This window comes from Bos javanicus, chromosome 4 (genome assembly GCF_032452875.1).
Source record: "Bos javanicus breed banteng chromosome 4, ARS-OSU_banteng_1.0, whole genome shotgun sequence".
Lineage (NCBI taxonomy): Eukaryota > Metazoa > Chordata > Mammalia > Artiodactyla > Bovidae > Bos > Bos javanicus.
In genome coordinates, this window is record NC_083871.1 from 46,653,536 (window position 1) to 46,675,310 (window position 21,775).

The 21,775-nt window shown below is 41.1% G+C and overlaps 1 protein-coding gene across 2 annotated transcripts in view; it reads left to right on the top strand.

Annotated features, from left to right (window-relative positions):
- Positions 1 to 16,852, top strand: part of LHFPL3 (LHFPL tetraspan subfamily member 3) — a 573,774-nt gene extending 556,922 nt beyond the window's left edge. For both annotated transcript variants that reach the window (XM_061413901.1, XM_061413900.1), the window contains one exon: positions 14,536 to 16,852. Coding sequence is in view for 1 of the 2 variants with exons in the window: in XM_061413900.1 (XP_061269884.1) it covers positions 14,536 to 14,564 (29 nt within the window). In the remaining variant the exon portion in view is untranslated. The remainder of the gene's footprint in view (positions 1 to 14,535) is intronic.
- Positions 16,853 to 21,775: the final 4,923 nt, after the last annotated feature.

Here is a 21,775-nt window from a genome sequence, read left to right on the forward strand (position 1 = left end):
CAAGTCCACCACCTGCCAGCCATAGGACCTTGGACAAGTTACATTACCTCTCCACGCCTCCCTTGTCCATCTGTAAAATGGGGTTGTTAATGATACTTGCCTCTTGGAATTGTTTGGGTGTGTATGTTCATAAAGTGCCCAGATCATTGCCTGGCATAAAGTTAGCAGTATAAAACTGTTAGTTCTTCCCCTTCACTCAGTCAACAAACATTTTGGGCCACCCTGTATGCAAATGTTCTGTGCAGGAAACAGCCCTGAATCTGAGAAGCAACAACCACTAATAGCTAACAGCTTGGTAGTTAGTATCGCACAGAAAATGTGCAAATCCTAGCGGGGCCACTGACCAACTCAGTGACCACAGTTCCCTTCTGTAAGCCTGATTGCATGCCAGTGAAATGGGAATGTTGATACATGTCTCATGGGGCAAGGGTTACAGGTGAAAATGTATGAAGGCTGTTAGCCGAGAGCCTGCCTCACTCACGGCAAAAGCAAAATAAATAGTAAATACTAAATGCTAATGTCATTGTAGGCACTGTCCCAGGTCCAAGAAATGACTTTATGAAATTTCAGCTAGGTGGAAAAGCCCAAGCAGAAAATTCTACCAGTCCTAGAGCAGGGGGCCTGGGACAACAGGAACTTCACCCAAGACTAATGGCCCAGTTTGTGTATCGAGGAAAGAACCTCAGGGCAGTTTCCTTAAGGACTCTGACTTCCTCCTGGATGGCCAACTTGAGATGTATCCAAACTGGAACTTAGAACCTGGGTGTCTGGAGGACTTGGCCATCCCCACACCTTCCTGTGTAAAAGATGTGTCTTCAAAAACCCTGCAAAGAGGAGGAAAGGATCTCACTTGGGACTTCTTTTTCTCACTGAAGAGTGAGGCCAGGAGGCACTGTATGGGCAGTGTGGGTGTACCCAGTCCTGAGAGGCCCCAGTTCTCCAGTTCAGCGTGGGGTGGGAGCAAGTAATGCAGTGGACTGAGTCAGCCTCAATGGCTGAGGCCCCCGGCCACCCAAATACTGGATAAGGGTGTCCTTTTAATAGCCGTGCAGGTTGAAGCACTGGGCTGCTTTAAACTTTGCAAACAAAGAGAAAATAGGAGTGTGTGTGTGTTCATATGTGTGCACATGAGTATTTCCATCAGGTTTATTTAGTCTTCAGCTCATCTTCCCAAAGGATCATGTGTCACATAAACATGTTGTTACTAAGATTATTTTCAAAGAAAAACGGTGGCAGGTGATCCTATTAAGGGAAAGAAAAACCTGAAACCAGTTTGATAATTTTTTAAATTCTGATTTTTAACAATATGTGAATGTGCTCATTCATTCACACACACTCACAATTTTATTCTCCTGCATATTTCCAAGGGGATTCTGGTATTTAGAGCAAACTGCCTTCATAGAGTGGGAGATCTCAGAATGGGAGACATGGCCCTTGGCAAGACTTTTAACTGTGTTCATTTTACAAAGCTAGTCTTGGTCTTCTCAGAATATCACAATAAAGTCTGACAGGGTTTTTGTGGGGGAGATGGCAGAGGAGGGAAGGATGAGTCGTTTTGTAAGCTCGGAGATCCCTAATTGAAACTGGTCTGTGGGGTCTTCTCTCACTGATGAGACCACTGATGTTGGGGTGAGCAGAAGGTAACCCCAGAAATGTGATAGAACTCCCAAGAAATGTCATCCATAGCTGGCAGCTGCTCTAATCTCATTTCTCTAATTCTTTTTATTATTAGAATGTTCAAAATATTAACCTCACTCTGGATATTAAATTAATTTGGACAAATCGCAGTAGATGCCAATTAGCTGTGCTGAAGAGCATTTCCTCTTAATACTACAGTTCACAGTTACACATAATTGCAACCTAATTTATTTGCTTTAATTAATATTTGACGTATATAAAAAGAGATGGGAGAGATTTTTCAAGAGTATCTTTCTGCTGACAGTGTTTTAGTGCCTAAAAGGGAGGCTGTTTACATTAAAGTAATTCTTTCTTATGTTCAAATGAGCTGGTTTTCAGGAGGCCCTCAGAATCATAATAACATGTGAATTCACATTTGTTCATTGCCCCTTATCTCATGACATTCAAACTTTGTAGTTTGATCTTTCTTGCAGAGAATACTTTTATGTGAATTATCCTTTCAACTTATAAGGTGAAATGTTCATTCCCCATAACAAGGCAGGCCTGGGGCACAGTTGTGCACTCAGGATTCATCTTTGACGCTCTTGGGTGTTCCTTTCTTTGGCCACTCCCGCCTCATCAGTGCACCCTTTGCCCACCCTCACATCCTCACACTCCTGCCACCCTCCCTCCAACTCACCAGATCTATGGATCTATGCGGGCTCTGTGCTTCCTGGCCTGAGTCTTTCAAAATTTACTACTCCTGTGTTCTGGCAGGTCATTAAATCTGTTACCCAACTGATAATAGGTCCCAGATAGCATGTCTTCATTGTAACCAAGACCAAAGTCTTAGGGATGTTTAATGGTGATGGAAATGTTGCTTGTTACAAGCCGTTTAGAATTCTTTCAATTATGTGGCAAATAAAAACATCACAACTCAAAAAAGAGAGGCAAGAGGATCCCAAGTTTATCTAGCTACTGATTGAATCTTTATTTCAGATATTTATCAATCATTTCTGTGTGTTCTGAATTTCACCAAATACTAGAGATAGCTGAATATCTGTATTTCTAAAGCTTTCCCCACCCTAGTCTTGCCCAAAATCATTTCCTTGCATGTTTCTCACCCACCCCTGACAGGCAAGACTGTGAGCTCCTCCTGGCAGCTCCTTTTCATCCTGGGAACCGCACTGCCTGGCACAGTGTAAACTCAATGTTTGAAAGATGGCTGGACTAAAGAATTCCAGTGTTCCATTTGGGGAACACTAGGTGAAAAAGAGATTTCTCAGACAAACCACAAATAGAGGGAAAGTATTTGGAAATTATGTACCTGATAATGGATTTGTATCCAAAATATGTTAAGAATTCTTTTTTTTCCCACTATTTTTTGTTGAAGTATAATTAATTTATAATGTGTTAATTTCTGTTCTACAGCACACTGACTCAGTTATACATATGTATACATTCCTTTTTATATTCTTTTCCTAAATTATAGTTTACCCCAGGACACTAATATCGTTCCCTGTGCTATACAGTAGGATTTTCTTGTCCATCTGTTGTATATGTAATCTACTAATCCTTAACTCCCAGTCCATCCGCCTTCCCCTTGGCAACCACAAGTCTGTTCTGTGAGTCAGTTTCTGTTTCATGAGTTCAGTTCAGTTCAGTCGCTCAGTCGTGTCCGACTCTTTGTGACCCTACAGACCGCAGCACGCCAGGCCTCCCTGTCCATCACCAACTCCTGGAGTTTACTCAGAGTCACTATCAATAAGTCAGTGATGCCATCCGACATCACATCCTCTGTCATCCCCTTCTCCTCTCACCTTCAATCTTTCCCAGCATTAGGGTCTTTTCAAATGAGTCAGTTCTTCGCATCAGGTGGCCAAAGAATTGGACTTTCAGCTTCAGCATCAGTCCTTTAAATGAATATTCAGGACTGATCTCCTTTAGGATGGATTGGTTAGATCTCCTTGCAGTCCAAGGGACTCTCAAGAGTCTTCTCCAACACCACAGTTCAAAAGCATCAATTCTTTGGTACTCAGCTTTCTCAATAGTCCAACTCTCACATCCATACATGACCACTGGAAAAACCATAGCCTTGACTAGACGGACCTTTGTTGGCAAAGTAATGTCTCTGCTTTTTAATATGCTGTCTAGGTTGGTTGTAACTTTTCTTCCAAGAAGTAAGCGTCTTTTAATTTCATGGCTGCAGTCACCATCTGCAGTGATTTTGGAGCCCCCAAAAATAAAGTCTGACACTGTTTCCACTGTTTCCCCATCTATCTGCCATGAAGTGATGGGACCAGATGCCATGATCTTAGTTTTCTGAATGTTGAGCTTGAAGCCAACTTTTTCACTCTCCTCTTTCACTTTCATCAAGGGGCTCTTTAGTTCTTCTTCGCTTTCTGCCATAAGGGTGGTGTCATCTGCATATCTAAGGTTATTGATATTTCTCCTGGCAATCTTGATTCCAGCTCGTGCTTCATCCAGCCCAGCGTTTCTCATGATGTACTCAGCATGTAAGTTAAATAAGCAGGGTGACAATGTACAGCCTTGACGTACTCCTTTTCCTATTTGGAACTACCCTGTAGTTCCATGTCCAGTTCTAACTGTTGCTTCCTGATCTGCATCCAGGTTTCTCAAGAGGCAGGTCAGGTGGTCTGGTGTTCCCATCTCATAGATAGGTTCATTTGTGTAATATTTTAGACTCCACATAAAAGTGGTATCATATGGTATTTGTCTTCTCTTTCTGACTTACTTCACTTAGTGTGATCATCTCTAGTTGCATTCATGTTGCTGCAAATGGCATTGTTTCATTCTTTTTTATGGCTGAGTATTACTCTATTGTGTATATACACCACACCATCTTTATCCATTCATCTAGGACATTTAGATTGTCTCCATCACTTGGTTATTGTGACTAGTGCTGCTGTGAACATAAGGGTACATGTATCTTTTTTTTTTTTTTAAGTACAGTACTAATACATTTAGTACTTTTTTCTTTTTCACATATGCATAATCTGTCTTAAAATTTTTATTGGAATATAGTTGATTTACAATGTTGCATTAGTTTCAGGTATATAGCAAAATGAATCAGCTACATATATGCATGTATCTACTCTTGTATTTTGGATTCTTCTCCCATGTAGGCCATTACAGAGTATTGAGTAGAGTTCCCTATGCAATACAGTAGGTTCTCGTCAGTTATCTGCTTTATAGTAATATATGTATGTCAGTTCCAATCTCCCAGTTTATCCCCCTCCCCATGCCCTGGTAACCATAAGTTTATTTTCTACATTCGTGACTCTTCTTCTGTTTTATAAATAAGTTCATTGGTGCCCCTTTTTTAGATTCCACATGTAAGCAATATCATATGATATTTGTCTTTCTGTGTTTGACTTACTTCACTTAGAGTAACTTCATCCATATTGCTGCACATGGTATCATTTTGTTCTTTTTATGGCTAAGTAATATTCCATTGTGTATATATATACATACATCTTTTTTTATACATTCCTCTGTTGATGGACATTTAGGTTGCTTCCATGTCCTGACCATTGTAAATAGTGCTGCAATATTGAGGTGCCTGTATCTTTTTGAATTATGGTTTTCTCTGGGTATATGCTCAATAGTGGAATTGCTGGGTCATATGGTAGTTCTATTTTTTGTTTTTTAAGGAACCTGCATACTGTTCTCCACAGTGGTTGTACCAATTTACATTCCTACCAAGAAAGTAGAAGGGTTTCCTTTTCTCCACACCTTCTTCAGCATTTGTTATTTGTAGACTTTTTGTGTTGTTTTTTTTAATTGTTGAATTGTGTGAGCTGTTTATATATTTTGGAAATTAAGCCCTTGTCAGTCACATCATTTGCAAATATTTTCTCCCATTCTGTAGGTTGTCTTTTCATTTTGTTTATTGTTTTCTTTGCTGTGCAAAAGCTTATAAGTTTGACTAGGTCTCATTTGTTTATTTTTGTTTTTATCGCTATCACCTTGGAAGACCTAAGAAAATATCGTATGATAGTGTCAGAGAATGTTTTGCTTATGTTCTCTTCTAGGAGTTTTATAGAGTCTTGTAAGCCATTTTGGGTTTATTTTTGTGCATGGTATGAAGATGTGTTCTAACTTTATTAATTTACATGGAACTGTCGAACTTCTCCAGCACCACTTGTTGAAGAGACTGTCTTTTTCCCATTTTATATTATTGCCTCCCTTGTCAAATATTAATCGGCCACAGGTGTGCAGGTTTATTTCTGGACTCTGTTCTGTTCCATTGATCTGTATGTTTGGTTTTGTGCCAATACCACACTGCTTTGTTTAGGGTAGCTTTGCAGTACTGTCTGAAGTCTGGAAGGGTTGTGCTTCCTGCTTTGTTCTTTCTCCTCAGGATTGGTTTGGCAAGTCTGGGTCTTTTATGTTTTTGTATAAACTTTAGGATTATTTGTTCTAGTTCTATGAAAAATGTCATGGGTAGTTTGATAGGGATCACATTAAATCTGTAGATTGCTTTGGGTAGTATGGCCATTTTAACAATATTCTTCCAATAACGTTGGATATCTTTCCATTTATTTGAATCATCTTTAGTTTCCTTTATTAATCTTAAATCTCAACCAAAGAAAATCAGGTAACCCAGTTTAAAAACTGAGCAAAGGATTTCAGAATTTCTCCAAATGATATACATAAAATATATAGATGGCCAATAAGCACATGAAAAGATACTCAGCATCTTTAGTCATTAGAGTAATATGAATCAAAACCACAGAAAGATACCATTTCCCACCTACTAGCATGCCTGTGATCAGATGGAGAGATGAGTGTTAACAAAGATATAGAAAAAATTGAAAATCACATACATTACTGATGGGAATGTAAAATGGTGTGGACTCTAGAAACAGTTTGGAAATTCCTCAGAAAATTGCACAGTTCCTATATAACTCAGGAATTCTACTCCTAGGTATATGTACCCAAGAGAAATGAAAACCTACATCACACAGTAACTTGTACAAGAATGAGTGTTACTCACAATAACCATAAGTTAGGAACAAATACTATTCAGCTGAAGAACAAATAAGCAAAATGTGGCATATTCATACAGTGGTATACTATTTGGCAATAAAAAGGAATGGAGTACTGAATTATGCTACAACATGGATGAACCTTCAAAACATTTTGCTAAGTGAAAGAAGCCAGTCACAAAGGATAGTCGTGTGTTGCATGATTTCTTTTACAGGAAATGTCCTGAATAGGCAAATCCAGAGAGACAGAAGGTAAATAAATGAGTGTTTCCAAAGACCAGAGGGAGGGGGGAATGGAGAGGTATGATGTTTTTGTGGTGATGAAAATATTCTACAATTAGTTAGTAGTGCTGGTTGTGCAACTCTATGAATATATCACAAATCAATGAAATGTATTCTTTAAGTGGTGTTTTATGGTATGTAAGTTATATCTTAGTAAAGCTATTAGCAAGAAAATAGTTTCTCTTCCACAAGACTTCTCCGTAAGTGGTAAAATCCTCAAGAGGAGTGTATGGTTTATATTTTATTTAGGGTACCTAACTGTTCTCATTTGCCTGGGACTGAAGGCATTCCCAAACGTAACAGTCAGTGCTAAAACTAGAAAAGTCCTAGGCAATCCATGCAATATTTGGGACATACTTACAGTTAAAAAAAAAAAAAGTTCATTGTTTATCTGAAATTTAAGCATCCTCTATTGTTATTTGCTAAATCTGGCAACCCTAATTCTACAGGATGATCCAATTTGTCTAGATCATGTAGAAGCAGAGATCCAGAATTAAGTTTAAATCTAAGAGACCTATAGTGTTTGAAGTTAAGGAAGAAAGCTCCCAAAGCATTTTAGAACCTTGGCCAAAACTATTACCAAGTAGTTCTTCAGAAATCTCTTTTCACAACTTTCTGCCTCAAGTTCTCTCATTTCCAAGGTCTACTGCAAAGGGTTCTTGTCAGAGGACTCTTTAAGAATGATATTAATAAATAGTTACATGAAATAATGTGCTTCTTTAAAGTGTTTCATTTTGGATAAAGCATAAACTAGTTCCTCCTGGCATCTGAGTACATGAAGAACTGTATTGTAAGTAAGTCTACTTTTAGCCCACTAGTGTTTTGGACGGAGAAGGCAATGGCACCCCACGCCAGTACTCTTGCCTGGAAAATCCTATGGATGCAGGAGCCGGATAGGCTGCAGTCCATGGGGTCGCTAAGAGTCAGACACGACTGAGCGACTTCACTTTCACTTTTCACTTTCATGCATTGGAGAAGGAAATGGCAACCCACTCCAGTGCTCTTGCCTGGAGAATCCCAGGTACAGGGGAGCCTGGTGGGCTGCCGTCTGTGGGGTCGCACAGAGTCAGACACGACTGAAGCGAGTTAGCAGCAGCAGCAGCAGTGTTTTGGAAGACAGGCTGTTAAAAATAGAAACAGGTCTAGTAGAGTAGAGAAGCAGGAGTGCTTTTCCTTACCAATTAATGAAAAGTAAGCCGATCCTCTGAGCGCAGTACTCTTGCCTGGAAAATCCCATGGACGGAGGAGCCTGGTGGGCTGCAGTCCATGGGGTCGCTAAGAGTTGGACACAACTGAGCGACTTCACTTTCACGTTCATGCATTGGAGAAGAAAATGGCAACCCACTCCAGTGTTCTTGCCTGGAGAATCCCAGGGATGGGGGAGCCTGGTGGGCTGCCGTCTGTGGGGTCGCACAGAGTCCGACACGACTGAAGCGACTTAGCAGCAGCAGCCGCAGCTGAGCCCAAATGGTTGGAGGGAAGGTGTGTGCCGCCGTGTGATCAGGTTAAAAGGCTGTGGCTTGTAATTTGAAAATTAGCATGTCATGTGTCACTGAGGCAGAATATGAGGGACGTAGCTCTAACGCGAGTTCCCTGGAAATGCATAGATACAGGGAGTCAAGGGCTTGCATGTTTGACCAGGTGAAAGGCGTTGTATTTTAAGAATCATACTCGTGACCTTGGAAGCCAGGACTCAATTCAGTGATGGGTCTTTCCGTCACTTCTCAGCACTACAGGTTAGCGGCCACCAGGGGGCACCAAAGCAAGGCCATTCCGGAGGACGGAGTCTGACACTCCTGAGCAGTTGGGTGATCCTCTCAGCTTCCCCTTTGAGATTCCTTGCCCAGTCTGTGCCTTTCGGCCAAGCGACCGGGTCGGTATGCGCATGGATTTACAGTCAGCCGGTCAAAGGTTATAGACGTGCTCATCCGCTTAACACCCTTGTTCTCTTGCATCACTGCAGTCAGGGGCCAGAGAGTATGCTGGTGGGGATTGATGAATGGGAAGGTGGCCTGCAAGTCAAGATGAGCAATGGACATATACATGCAACCTCAACAACTTCAGACCTTCTCATCACCTACAGTGTTAGTGCTAATCAGCTGCAACCAAAATCAGTGTTAGACCTTAATTCAGCACAGAAGTATATTTTGACCATGCATTTATTTTCAGCACAAATCCAAACCCACTACAGTTAGACCCCTTGAGGGACAAACCAGTGATTGCCCAAAGAAAGGATACAGGTAAACCAGTAATCAGAGGATGGGGTTTCGGGTACTGCTCCTCTAGAAATTGTGTCATGAAGGAATATTTAACTCAGCAGATCTAAACCACAGTCAGAGAAAGGGCATCTGCCCACTGTTGCAGTTATCTGTTGCTGCATGAGGAACTATCCCAAATTTTTGTGGCTTAAAACTTTGTCAAAATTTTGTTGAAAAACCTCACACCCATTAGGATGGCTCCTAACAACCAGTTTTATTATTTCTCACAATTGTGTGGATCAGGAAATTGGGAAGGGTTTAACTGAGCAGTTCTTCTGCTCCATGTAACATCAACTAGGGTCATTTTGGGGATCAGTAGTATGGAGGGTCCAAGAAGGCTCACTCACAGGTAGGCCCCTTGCAGGGATGGCTGGAGAAGTGGGCTCAGCTGGACCACTTTCCCTGTCTGTGTGCTACCAGGACCTCTTCATGTGGTCACTCCAGCAGAGAGATTGGAAACTGCCAGTGCTGTAAAGGTTCTCAACATCACCAATGACCATAAAAATGCAAATCAAAACCACAGTTATCACCTTACACCCTCAGGATGGCTACTGTCAAAACAGAAATTTTAAAATGTCAGACAGATATGAAGAAGTTAGATCTTTGTGCACTGTGGGTGGGATTATAAAACAGTGCAACAGAAAATAGTATGAAAAAAAAAAACTAAAAAAGAGAATAGTATGGAGGTTCCTCAAAAAGCTAAAAATAGAACTACCATATGATCCACAGTCCCATTTCTGGGTGTGTATCCAGGAGCATTGAAACCAGGGTCCTGAAGAGGTGTCTTCATACCCATGTCATAGCAGCACTGTGCACAATGCACAAAAGGTGGGAGCAACCCAAATGCCCATCAGCAGATGAACGGACAAGCAGAAAGTGGCACACACACACAGTGGAATACGATTCCACCTTAGAAAGTAGGGAAATACTGTCACATGCTACAGCATAGATAAGCCTGGAGGACACCATGCTAAGTGAAATGCACCAGTTGCAAAAAGACAAATACTGTATAATTCCCCCTACAGGAGCTATCTAAAGACATCGAATTCATAGAAAGGGAAAACAGAATGGCGATTATTGAGGGATGAGGGTATGTTACTGAGGGAGAGGGGATTTGTGTAATGGGTATAAAATTTCAGGCTTGCATTATTCAAAGTCCTGGAGATCTGTTTCACAACAATGTGAATTTACTGAACACTACTGAACTACACACTCCACAATGACTGAGACGGTAGATTGTATTCTGTGTGTGTGTGTGTGTGTGTGTGTGTGTGTGTGTGTTTACCACATTAAAAAGCAAACCACTGATACTCTTAAAGCCCGGATTAAAGGGGAGGGGAACATAAACCCACCTCTCAGTGGGAGGAAATGCGGAGAATCTGCAGCCAGCTCTCCCCCTGCCATCCCTACCGTGGGGCAGATCCTGTAGAGCTCCTGAGGGCCTAGAAGGTGAGGTGTTATTTCCAGGGGGCCATATTCAACCTCCGGAAGATGAAGGGTGTCAGAAAGCGTTGTTAGAGATGGGCACAGATTGGAACAACAGAGTGGGAGAAACTGACAAAGCCTGTAGGGCCAATGAGGAAAAAACAGCCTGGAATCCCACCCTTACTCATTTTCACAACAAAGATATAGCGTGCCATTCTGCTAAAAGCCTGAGTGGCCCCACCAAGTATTTTTCTTGCTCAGCGCCTGACCCTCAGCTGTCCTGACAGTGGGAGCTCCAAGCCCTTATGGAATAGGTCAGATGGGAACAGTCTGCAGAAGCAGGTCACAGGAGACCTTTCAGAGCTGGCAGACACGTAGAAAATCCAGCGATACCACAGCATTTAGATAGTGTGGACAACGTGGCCATTATGAATGCTGCTCTCATGAGCAGTGATTCAAATGACAGCTTCGAAAAGGGTTTGCAAAGAGCCCTTTGGAAATGGAACATGGGTGCCTCAGAGCCCATGACATGTTACAAGAACAAACCCAACTGAACAAAGATCCACAGCAGCACTGAATGACTTATTTATTCAGTCCTGCTCTGTACAAACCTAGGAGAAGATGACAGCTTTTAAATTGACTCCCCTGAGCTATGCAGCATCCATGGTGCGTGGGAAATGTTAGCAAGCATTTTGAAAAAAGCAGAAAGTTTTATAAAGCAAAGGTCACAGTGTAACCATGCTTATGCTGCCACCAAATTCTGCAGACGGTCCTGGTGTCTCAGAATCACTAGGAGTGATAGCAACATCTGGAGGGAAAAACCCTGCCCTTTACCCTCTTAACCTGCCGGCTTCACACATCTGTTGGAAGGGCTAGCCCCTCCAAGCCTTCAGGTGGAAAATTCTTTGTGCAGGTCATTTAGATAATCATGGCAGCATCCTCACTGGACCGCTTCTGCAGAGTGTTGTCCTGGCATCGTGTGGGGAGTGTTGGTGTTCTGGTCACCTTGGAACACAAGTGCCGGTTCTTTCAGCCCAGCACATGCTGCAGAATTCTTGCATGCCCCGGGGTTCCTGTTGCATGGTGGAGTCAGTCTTTCTTGGAAGAAAGAATACACAGTGCGGGCCATGTCTGAGTAACCCCAGCCCAGGCAGCTTCCCCAAGGGATCTGGTGACAGTGCAGCCGGCCCTCACAGCAGGACTGAGACTAGGGTGAGGCCAATGAGGAGCCTAGCACGCAAAATTTAAGGAGGCCCTTGTCCTGTGTTTGCACAACCCTGAGAGTGAGCACCTCCTTGAATCTCGTATGCAAAGAGACCCACTGGCCTCCTTTGTCCAGGCCTGGCTCAGAGGCCTCACTGTCTCTTTTCCCGTTCATTCCTCAGCTCCCTGCCCAAGGTTAGCACTGGGGGTGGGGAGTGTAGCCCCAGTGCCAACAGTGGTCAACAAAGAAGAGAGCTTTAAGAAGGAAGCGCTGAGAAATTGATGGTGAGATTGCGTGAGGGATCCAATGAGGCATTTGGCTACACAGTGGCTACGTGTGACCCAAGACCAGAGCAGATCCAGGAAGGGTTGGTGATGGAAGACGTCCTGGTCTGCCCCTCGGCCGTGGGCCAAGATGGTGGGGTGTAAATAGGAAACCCTGTGAGACTGGCCACAGAGGTTCCCTTCGTACAAGAAGGCTCAGGATCTTCACAGGGAGGTGCTTTGCCTATAGAAAGTTCCTTTCTCCCCAGGCTTGGATGTCAGCACTCTAGGGGCTGATCTGAAGCCCTTCCTCCACTGTCTGCTCTCTTCCCAGCCCAGTGTGATGTTATAAGGCCAAACCAGGCAGCTTAGCACTGGGGAGAGAGAAAGTGGGAGTCTTGGGTTCTGTGTGCGTGTGTGCTAAGCCACTTCAGTCGTGTCCGACTCTCTGTGACCCTGGGGACCATAGCCCTACCGGCTCCTCTGTCCATGGGAATCTCTCGGCAAGAATACTGAAGTGGGTTGCCATGCCCTCCTCCAGGGGATCTTCCCAAGCTAGGGATCGAACTCACATCTCATGTCTCCTGCACTGGCAGGCGGGTTCTTTACCACTACTTCTACCTGGAAACAAATGGTTCAACCAAAGCAGACTTTTCTATCATTAAATCAGGGGAATATTCATTTGTGAACCTCAATACAACGGGGACTCCCTCTTGGCTCCCTTATCCCCTGCATCACATGTGTACAGCCCTGAGAAGTACACTTCCGCACACAGGGTCACCATTTCATCACCATTTCCCTATTCTCCTTCCCACATTTGCAAGCCCATCCACTCCTCCCCTTCTCCCTCCCCAGGTAGCACCTTTCACAAATCTTGCTGGAAAACCCAGACATTCAGTTTTGTGGATTTTAAATAGAAAATGATGCAGAATGAGAGAATTATAAGCTGGAGCAGTGGAATCATGGACCCACAAGCCCAATTTTGGATTCCGTCGAGCCAGAGCACCTCCATGACACTGTAGCAGAGACCACTCAAGTTCAGAAGTGCCTGTGGCACTATGTCAGATCCTTGGATTGCTGGCTTATGTTGCTTATCTGAAGAAAGCATTCCCTTCCAGAGGGCCTCTGCCAGCATGATTCAAGCTAAGAGAATCATTACAGACTAATCATCATTATGGCGTGATCACATTTCAATTATCCCCTGTGTAGTCTGGGTACATTAAAACAACTTCTCTGACTGAGAGAAGTTCGTTAAAAATCATAATGTGCGTTAAGATTTTTTAAAGCCTGTTGGAAGCCAACAAGGGGATAAATTCTAGAAACGACAGAATCTTTTAGGGGTTTCTCTTGCACTTATGCAGAAAGCATAATCTTATCTTAAAATGTGGGATGAGGACTATAACTGAATAATGGGCCAATTGTTTTATTATACTTTGTGTTTCTAAGCGCTCTGTGATTCAAAACCCAACAGATTGTTTTCTGTCAGCCCCAATCTGAGCTTCTAGGTGCATTGGCCCATCTTCACAATGTATAAGGTACCCCTAACTCCTGGTTAGCAGTGCCAAAATCTATGAAAATTAGCCAGAGGATGGAGTAGGTCACATCATCTGTGGTCTCTGTCAATACAGGCACAGTCCCTAATATGTTGCAGAAAAGGAAAACCAGCCTTCCCCTGAGCATTTGTCCTAAAGAAAAGAATTTAAAAGAACAAGTCAAGTTTCATATGCAAAAATATTCATTTTCGACAGTAACAAAAGGAACAGAAACGTACCTACGTATCTGACAGTGGTGAAACCATTGAGAGTGGAATATCGAGCGTGGCCTGGAGAGGAATGAGAATGGAATGGAATTATAATGCAGTCATGAGAAACTGATGCTGATGATGCGGAGAGTGGAAATATAGTAAATTGTTCTTAATATTGTGTTGAAAAGGTCATCTACACTCTGATTCCAACTATATCAAATAAGTGCACACCTTAGCTAAGGAATAGAAAGAGACATGGGACGAAAACAGCTGGTGTCTCAAAAGTGGTTGGATTGTGGATGATTCATCTCTGTAGTCATTCCTTTTAAAACTGTTATAATGTTCATTCAATAATAAATAAAACTTGGAAGGAAAAGGAAAACACTCAAGTGAGGCATTTTCTATGCCAGGCAGAAAAATCAGTGATGCATGGGATCATTTTGCGTTCTTCCTTGCTCCTTCAAAGCAGCCTGTAATCTTCATCCACATGTAGGGAATATGCATGCCTGAATTATCAGAGGACCCCCCTCACCAGGAAGGCTGTGATGTTTGTTTAATGGACCAGAAACCTCACTCCTTCCAGTTTTGTTTGATAACAAATCTAAGGTACATTTGTTGGTATGGTTTTTCCTTGACAAATATGCACAAAAGTCTTGAGGATAGAAAATGATGCATTTGTTCTTTCTCTCTTTTCTCTTTCTCTTACCCATCCCCCCACCCCCCTCTGCAGTTCTGCTAAGCCAATATTCTCTAGAATGAGCACAAAACAAATCAAATAACAGCTAAATTAATTGAATAACAGCTTTTGTACATCAGCATCGAGAAGGAAGACGCTTGGGAGAGATCAGAGTACCGAGATGGATACCAGCGAGAATGAAGCATCCAGCTGTCAAAGCACCTACTAACCCTAGATCGGCAGAGATGGGAGTGATTTTCCTGAAAGGAGATATGATCACGGAGTAAACACCAGCTCACTGGAAACTATCATTAAATAAGAGCAAATGACACTCATGAGAAATCACATTCAGGAAATATTTTAAGGAAGAGAAATATAAATGTGCTAGAATTAACATGTAAAATATATATGTACTGAGGTTTGTAAACTGTCCTTTTTTAATCAAACAGAAAACAAAAAGCTTTACTCTTTCAACATTATTTTAAAAAAGGCAGTGCATCCTAAATTATTCCTATCTCAATAGCCAAGAGGCTGATCAACCATCAGTTATTGAGGAAGCGTCTTAGAAAATGCCTCTGAATATTTTCATAGGAGCCATGACTTTTGGTTCCCATCTCTGCCGTTCATTTATGTCACTGTGTAATTAGTTACAACCACTCAGTTAAGAGATGTTAGCGTTTCAAACTTTTTACCGAGTCTTTGTTCAGTTTAATCTGTCTGTACCAGTTATTACTGAGAAAGTGTTTCTGACATACGCTATTACTCCATCAAGCTGTATATTACAGGAAGTACATCTTTACATCACAGGTTCCTGAGCAACACAGACTTCCCTGTCTTTCAGGAAACAGCATCAAGGAACTCTGAAAAATATAGAAAGCTCATTTTCACCTTGAATGCTCACATGTAATATATAGGCTGCTATCAAATAAACACTTTTTCTAATTGCCCCTAGTAATATGTATAAGAATTTAATATACTTTACAAATAAACATCTAAAATATCTTCTTTTTCTATTTCTTTGTCATATCATCAGAAATCCATATCCTTTCTTTCCCTTACTTTCCCTTACTAACGCCATTCCATTAAACCTATTTCTAAATGATAGTAAGTGGCACTAACAAAATAAATAATAATTTAATAGCCTTAGAACTAAATGAATATATACTTAATACAGGTCAAAGAAACTTGGTAGGAATAAGTTGCCTTTTTGTTTACTAATTTTAGTTTCAAGAACACTCTGTTTGTTGCTTGTTTGTTTTTAGTTGATTGGCATTTAGAAGTAGTGACAAATGATCAGTTGTCTTCAACAATCTTTTGCTCCCAGGCATCCCCCACCATCACCCTCATCATATATCCTGCAATATGCAGCAACAGACAAATATTTAATATTGAAGTAGCCAATTGCTTGAGAATGACACAAGCTAAAATGTACGTGCAGGAATCATCAGTATAAGCCAAACCATATTCTATACCTGAGCAGAAAACATGAACATGTAGAATGCCTTCATTTTTGAACTCATAATTAAGATCCGTTTAGTATATATTATTGGAACAATGAAGAGTAATACAAGAAGAATCAACCAAGACACAGATCATGGTTGATTTCTCTTATCCTGTCTCACACTCTAGTTCTGTCAATGTCTCTGGTATTAGCATCTTTTCACCCCAGATGAGTTTTATGTTTCAAATGGCTAAAAAGTATATTACAGATACAGTCAAATAAGCGAAACACAATTCACAAAGATATGGATTTTCTAAAGAACCACATTAGGGGAGTACTTATTATCTCTAAAGTATTAGCTGTTCTGGGAGTTATTTGTTGCTTTAAATATTAGCTCTCCCTCTGCATTCAAAACACTCTACTTACTAAATTTAATTACACACAACTTTTCAAGAATTCATCTTTTAGTTAAGGGGAGGTACTGCTCTACTTTACCTACAATAAAAATAGAAGGTATTGGCTTTCTTAATCCGTGTAAATTGTAGATTCCACTGGGAGTCCCACAACACTAATAGTGGTGTTTATGAAAATGAAAAAGTGCTTCCTGTCCACATGCAAGTGTTTTTAAGAAGTTGTTTTCCTTCTAAAAAACCTAAGTGTAATTTAGCATACCATAGTGCTCTGAAGGTGGGTCATTGACGTGTACCATTTGTACATAGGTAAAACACATGTAAATCACCAAATGTTAATGAAGTATAAGAAGTATGTTTTTATCTTTTTTAAAAAAAAAGTGACTCCCTTTCTCATTCTGTTCTGTTGTGTTGCGTCCAAAAGTTGTGTGTAATTTTTTAAGGTCCAGGAAATGTAAAGAAATTTGTTGGAATATCTGAATTTCTGTAAAAAATAAAAATAAGATTTTGTTATTTAAAACATTGTTTGGTGTTGTGGCGTGCATTCATTGTATTCAGCATCTGTCTTTGTTCAGTGATCCAGTGACAGGTGATGATTTGACTGAAATAACCATCTTTGAAAAATCTCTGTGCTGTCAGATTCCATAATATTTGCCAAGAGCAGACATTTGTTGGATGTGCAGGACCCTCATCATGCGAAAGGCATGGTTAATAACCCCCAAAGCCTCTTCTCACCAAGTAGAGACACACCGCAAGCTAAACCTTCATAGACTCAGTGGAATGAAACTGAGAAGTGAATAGCCAGACTGTTAAGTAAAACCTGGCCTGAAATATTCTGAAATACCCAGTTAGTTGTTCCACCTGGGCTCTTGCGTATTAAAACAGCCACCTGTGCCCTAGACGCGAGCAGCAGTTCTGCAGTAGCTCATACTGAGTGTGTGTTGTCTGGGTAGGTCCTAATGCCAGATCCTTCATTTACTGCATAACTCTAAACAGCTCCTCACCTATTAAATGAACACAAATAATAAAGCCTGGCCCTACAGTGGTGTTGTGAGGCTATAAATTAAGGTATAGTGCCATGCTGGTGCTTGACTAGTAGGCAATATACTCTATGAATTTAATTCCTTCCCCCTACTATTTGCAAGACATTGAAGAAGAAAAGAAACATAAACATGAGCTCTGCTCTCAAAATGTTGAAGATAAAGTAACTATGAGTAGGGATTTAAAAGTCAAATACCTACTAGAGCCAGGGAGATAAGTAAGTTACAGAGCAAAGCAAGCTGGGCTGCCGAGATAATAGGAAGTAGTGGGCACAGTGGAGCACTGGAAAGCCTAGGTCGTGTCTACAGAGATGATGTTGCCAGTACTCGGCTCTAGCCATTCACCCAACATGCACTGAGTCCTTACTGTGTGTCTGGAATTATTCTAAATCCAGGGAAAGATAGTAGTGAGCCAGAAACATAAGATCCCTGTTCCTATGGGTCTCATGTTCTGGTAGGAAAACAGATAATAAATAGGGAAATGTCTGCTAGTAATAATAACAGATGCTCTAGTTGTTGTTCACTTGCTAAGTTGTGTCCGACTCTTTGTGTCCCATGGACTGCAGCACACCAGGCTCATCTGTCCTTCACTATCTCCCCAAATCCGCTCAGATTCATGTCCATTGATTGATGATGCTGTCTAATCATCTCATCCTCTGCCACCCGCCTCTTTTGTCTTAAATTTTTCCTAGCATCAGTGATTCGGTTCTTCCCATCGTGTGGCCAAAGTATTGGAGCTTCAGCTTCATCATCAGTCCTTCCAATGAATATTCGGGATTGATTTCTAATAGGATTGACTGGTTTGATCTTCTTGCTGTCCAAGGGACTCTCAAGAGTCTTCTCCAGCACTATAATTCAAAAGCATCAATTCTTTGACATTCAGCCTTCTTTATGGTCCAACTCTCATGGCCATACTTGACTACTGGAAAAATTATACCTTTGACTATACAGACCTTTGTCAGCAAGGTGATGTCTCTGCTTTTTAATATACTGTCTAGGTTTGTCATAGCTTTCCTTCCAAGGAGCAAGCATCTTTTATTTTTTTTAGTAGTTTTTTTTTAATTATTATTATTATTTTTTTTCACTTTACAATATTGTATTGGTTTTGCCATACATCAACTTGCATCAGCCAAGCATCTTTTAATTTCATGGCTTTGGTCACCATATGCAGTGATTTTGGAGGCCAAGAAAATAAAATTTGTCACTGCTTCCACTTTTTCCTCTTCTGTTTGCCATGAAGTAATGGGATCAGATGCCATGATCTTCGTGTTTTGAATGTTGAGTTTTAAGCTAACTTTTTCACTCTCCTCTTTCACCCTCATCAAGAAGCTCTTTAGTTCCTCTTCACTTTCTGCCATTGGAGTGGTATCATCTACATATCTGAGGTTGTTGATATATAAACATCAAGTTGGCAATATTGATTCCAGCTTGTGATTCATCCAGGCTGGCATTTCACATGTACTCTGCATACAAGTTAAATAAGCAGGATGACAATGTACAGCCTTGTCATACTTGTTTCCCAATTTTGAACCGGTTTGTTGTTCCATGTCCAGTTCTAACTGTGCATACAGGTTTCTCAGGAGACACGTAAGGTGGTCTGATATTCCCATCTCTTTTAAGAATTTTCCAGTTTGTTCTGATCCACACAGTCAAAGGCTTTAGTGTAGTCAATAAAGCAGAAGTTTTTCTGGAATGCCCTTGCTTTCTCCATGATGCAACAAATGTTGGCAATTTGATCTTTCATTCCTCTGCCTTTTTTAAACCCAGGCAGTACATTTGGAAGTTCTCAGTTCATGTACTGTTGAAGCGTAGCTTGAAGGATTTTGAGCATAACCTTACTAGCATGTGAAATGACCACAGTTGTATGGTAGTATGAACATTCTTTGGCATTGCCTTTCTTTGGGATTGGAATGAAAACTGACCTTTTCCAGTCCTGTGGCCACTGCTGAGCTTTCCAAATTTGTTGGCATTTTGAGTACAGCACTTTCAGAGCATCATCTTTTAGGATTTTAAATAGCTCAGCTAGAATTCCATCCTTTCTATTAGCTTTGTTCGTACTAATGCTTCTCAAGGCTTACTTGACTTCACAGCCCAGGATGTCTGGCTGTAGATTAGTAACCACACCATCATGGTTATCTGGGTCATTAAGACTTTTTTTTGTATAATTCTGTGTATTCTCGTCACCTCTTCTTAATATCTTCTGCTTCTGTTAGGTCCTTACAATTTCTATTCTTTATCATGCCAATCCTTGCATGAAATGTTCCCTTGATCTCTCCAATTTTCTTGAAGAGATCTCTACTCCTTCCCATTCTGTTGTTTTCCTCTATTTCTTTGCATTGTTCATTTAAGAAAGCTTTTTTTTTTTTTTTATGTCTCCTTGCTATTCTCTGGAACTCTGCTTTCAGTTGGGCATCTTTTGCTTTCACCCTTGCCTTTCACTTTGCTTCTTTCCTCAACTATTTGTAAAGCCTCCTCAGATAACCATTTTTCCTTCCTGCATTTTTTTTCTGTTTGGAATGGTTTTGGTCACTGCCTTCTATACAATGTTATGAACCTCTGTCCACAGCTCTTCATGCACTCTATCTATCAGATCTAATCCCTTGAATCTATTCATCACCTCCACTGTATAACCATAAGGAATTTGATTTAGGTCATATGTGAATGGCCTCGTGGTTTTTCATGCTTTCTTGAGTTTAAGCCTGAATTTTGCAATAAGGAGCTGATGATCTGAGCCATAGTCAGCTCCAGGTTTGTTTTTGCTGACTGCATAGAACTTCTCCATCTTTGGCTGCAAAGAACATAATCAATTTGATTTTGGTATTGACCATCTGGTGATGTCCATGTGTAGAGTCATAGTCATCTCTCGTGTTGTTGGAAAGGGTGTCTGCTATGACTGGCATGTTCTCTTGACAAAACTCTGTTAGCCTTTGCCCTGCATCATTTTGTCCTCCAAGGCCAAACTTGCCTGTTATTCCCGATATCTCATGACTTCCTACTTTTGCATTCCAATACCCTATGATGAAAAGGTCATCTTATTTTGGTGTTAGTTCTAGAAGATGTTGTAGGTCTTCAACTGACCTACAGAACTGGTCAACTGCTGCTTCAGCATCAGTGGTTGGGGCATAGACTTGGATTACTCTGATGTTGAATGATTTGCCTTGGAAACAAACCAAGATCATTCTGTCATTTTTGAGATTGCAGCCAAGTACTGCATTTCAGACTCTCTTGTTAACCATGAAGTCTACTCCATTTCTTCTAAGGGATTCTTGCCTACAGTAGCAGATATAATGGTCATCTGTATTACATTTGCCCATTCCTGTCCATTTTAGTCCATTGATTCCTAAGATAGTGATATTCACTCTTGCCATCTCCTGCTTGACCACATCCAATTTACCTTGATTCATGGACCTAACATTCCAGATTCCTATGCAGTATTGTTCTTTACAGCATAGGACTTTACTTTCCACAACTGAGCATCATTTCTGCCTTGGCCCAACTGCTTCATTCTTTCTGGAACTATTAGTAATTGCCCTCTTCTCTTCTCCAGTAGCATATTGAACATGTTTCAATATGGGGGCTCATTTTCTATTGTCATATCTTTTTGCCTTTTCATACTGTTCATGGGGTTCTCGAGGCAAGAACACTGGAGTGGATTGCCATTCCCTTCTCCAGTGGAACATGTATTGTCAGAACTCTTCCCTATGACCTGTCTGTCTTGGGTGGCCCTGCATGGCATGGATCATAGCTTCATTGAGTTATACAAGTCCCTTCACCATGAAAAGGCTGTGATTGGTGAAGGGGAGGCTTTCTAGAGAGAATTATAACAAGGTGATGTGATGCAAAAATAGGGAAGTGAATCAAAGAAGGCTACTATGAAAAGGTGGCATTTAAGGTGAGACCTGGATGATAGGAAGAGCCAGCCATGTGAAGAAAGAGGGAAGGATATGCCACACAGAGGGAGCCACTAGTGTAACGGCTCTAAGGCAGGAATAAGATCACTACAGGTGAGGAGCAGCAGGCGGCAGGGAGGGGATAGGAGCGTCAGAAACCAGCTTCTGGCTTGGTAGGCCAGAATGGTTGGTACATTTTTTAAGTGTTAGAGAAAGCCATTTGAGGGTCTTAATAGGGGAGAGGTGGAAACTATTTTATATTTTTAAAAGATTATTCTTTGCTTGTGCTCCTAGCAGGTATCAGCTGGATACTCTAAAGCCCTTCCTTACACAATACTACCAGGTCTTTGATATTATAATGACCTTATTTTTTTAATTTAATATTGGAACATAGTTGATTTACAATGTTGTGTCAGTTTCAGGTGTACAGCAAAGTGATTTAGTTATACATATTCCTATATCTATTATTTTTCAGATGCTTTTCCCATTAAGGTTATTACGGAGTACTGAGTA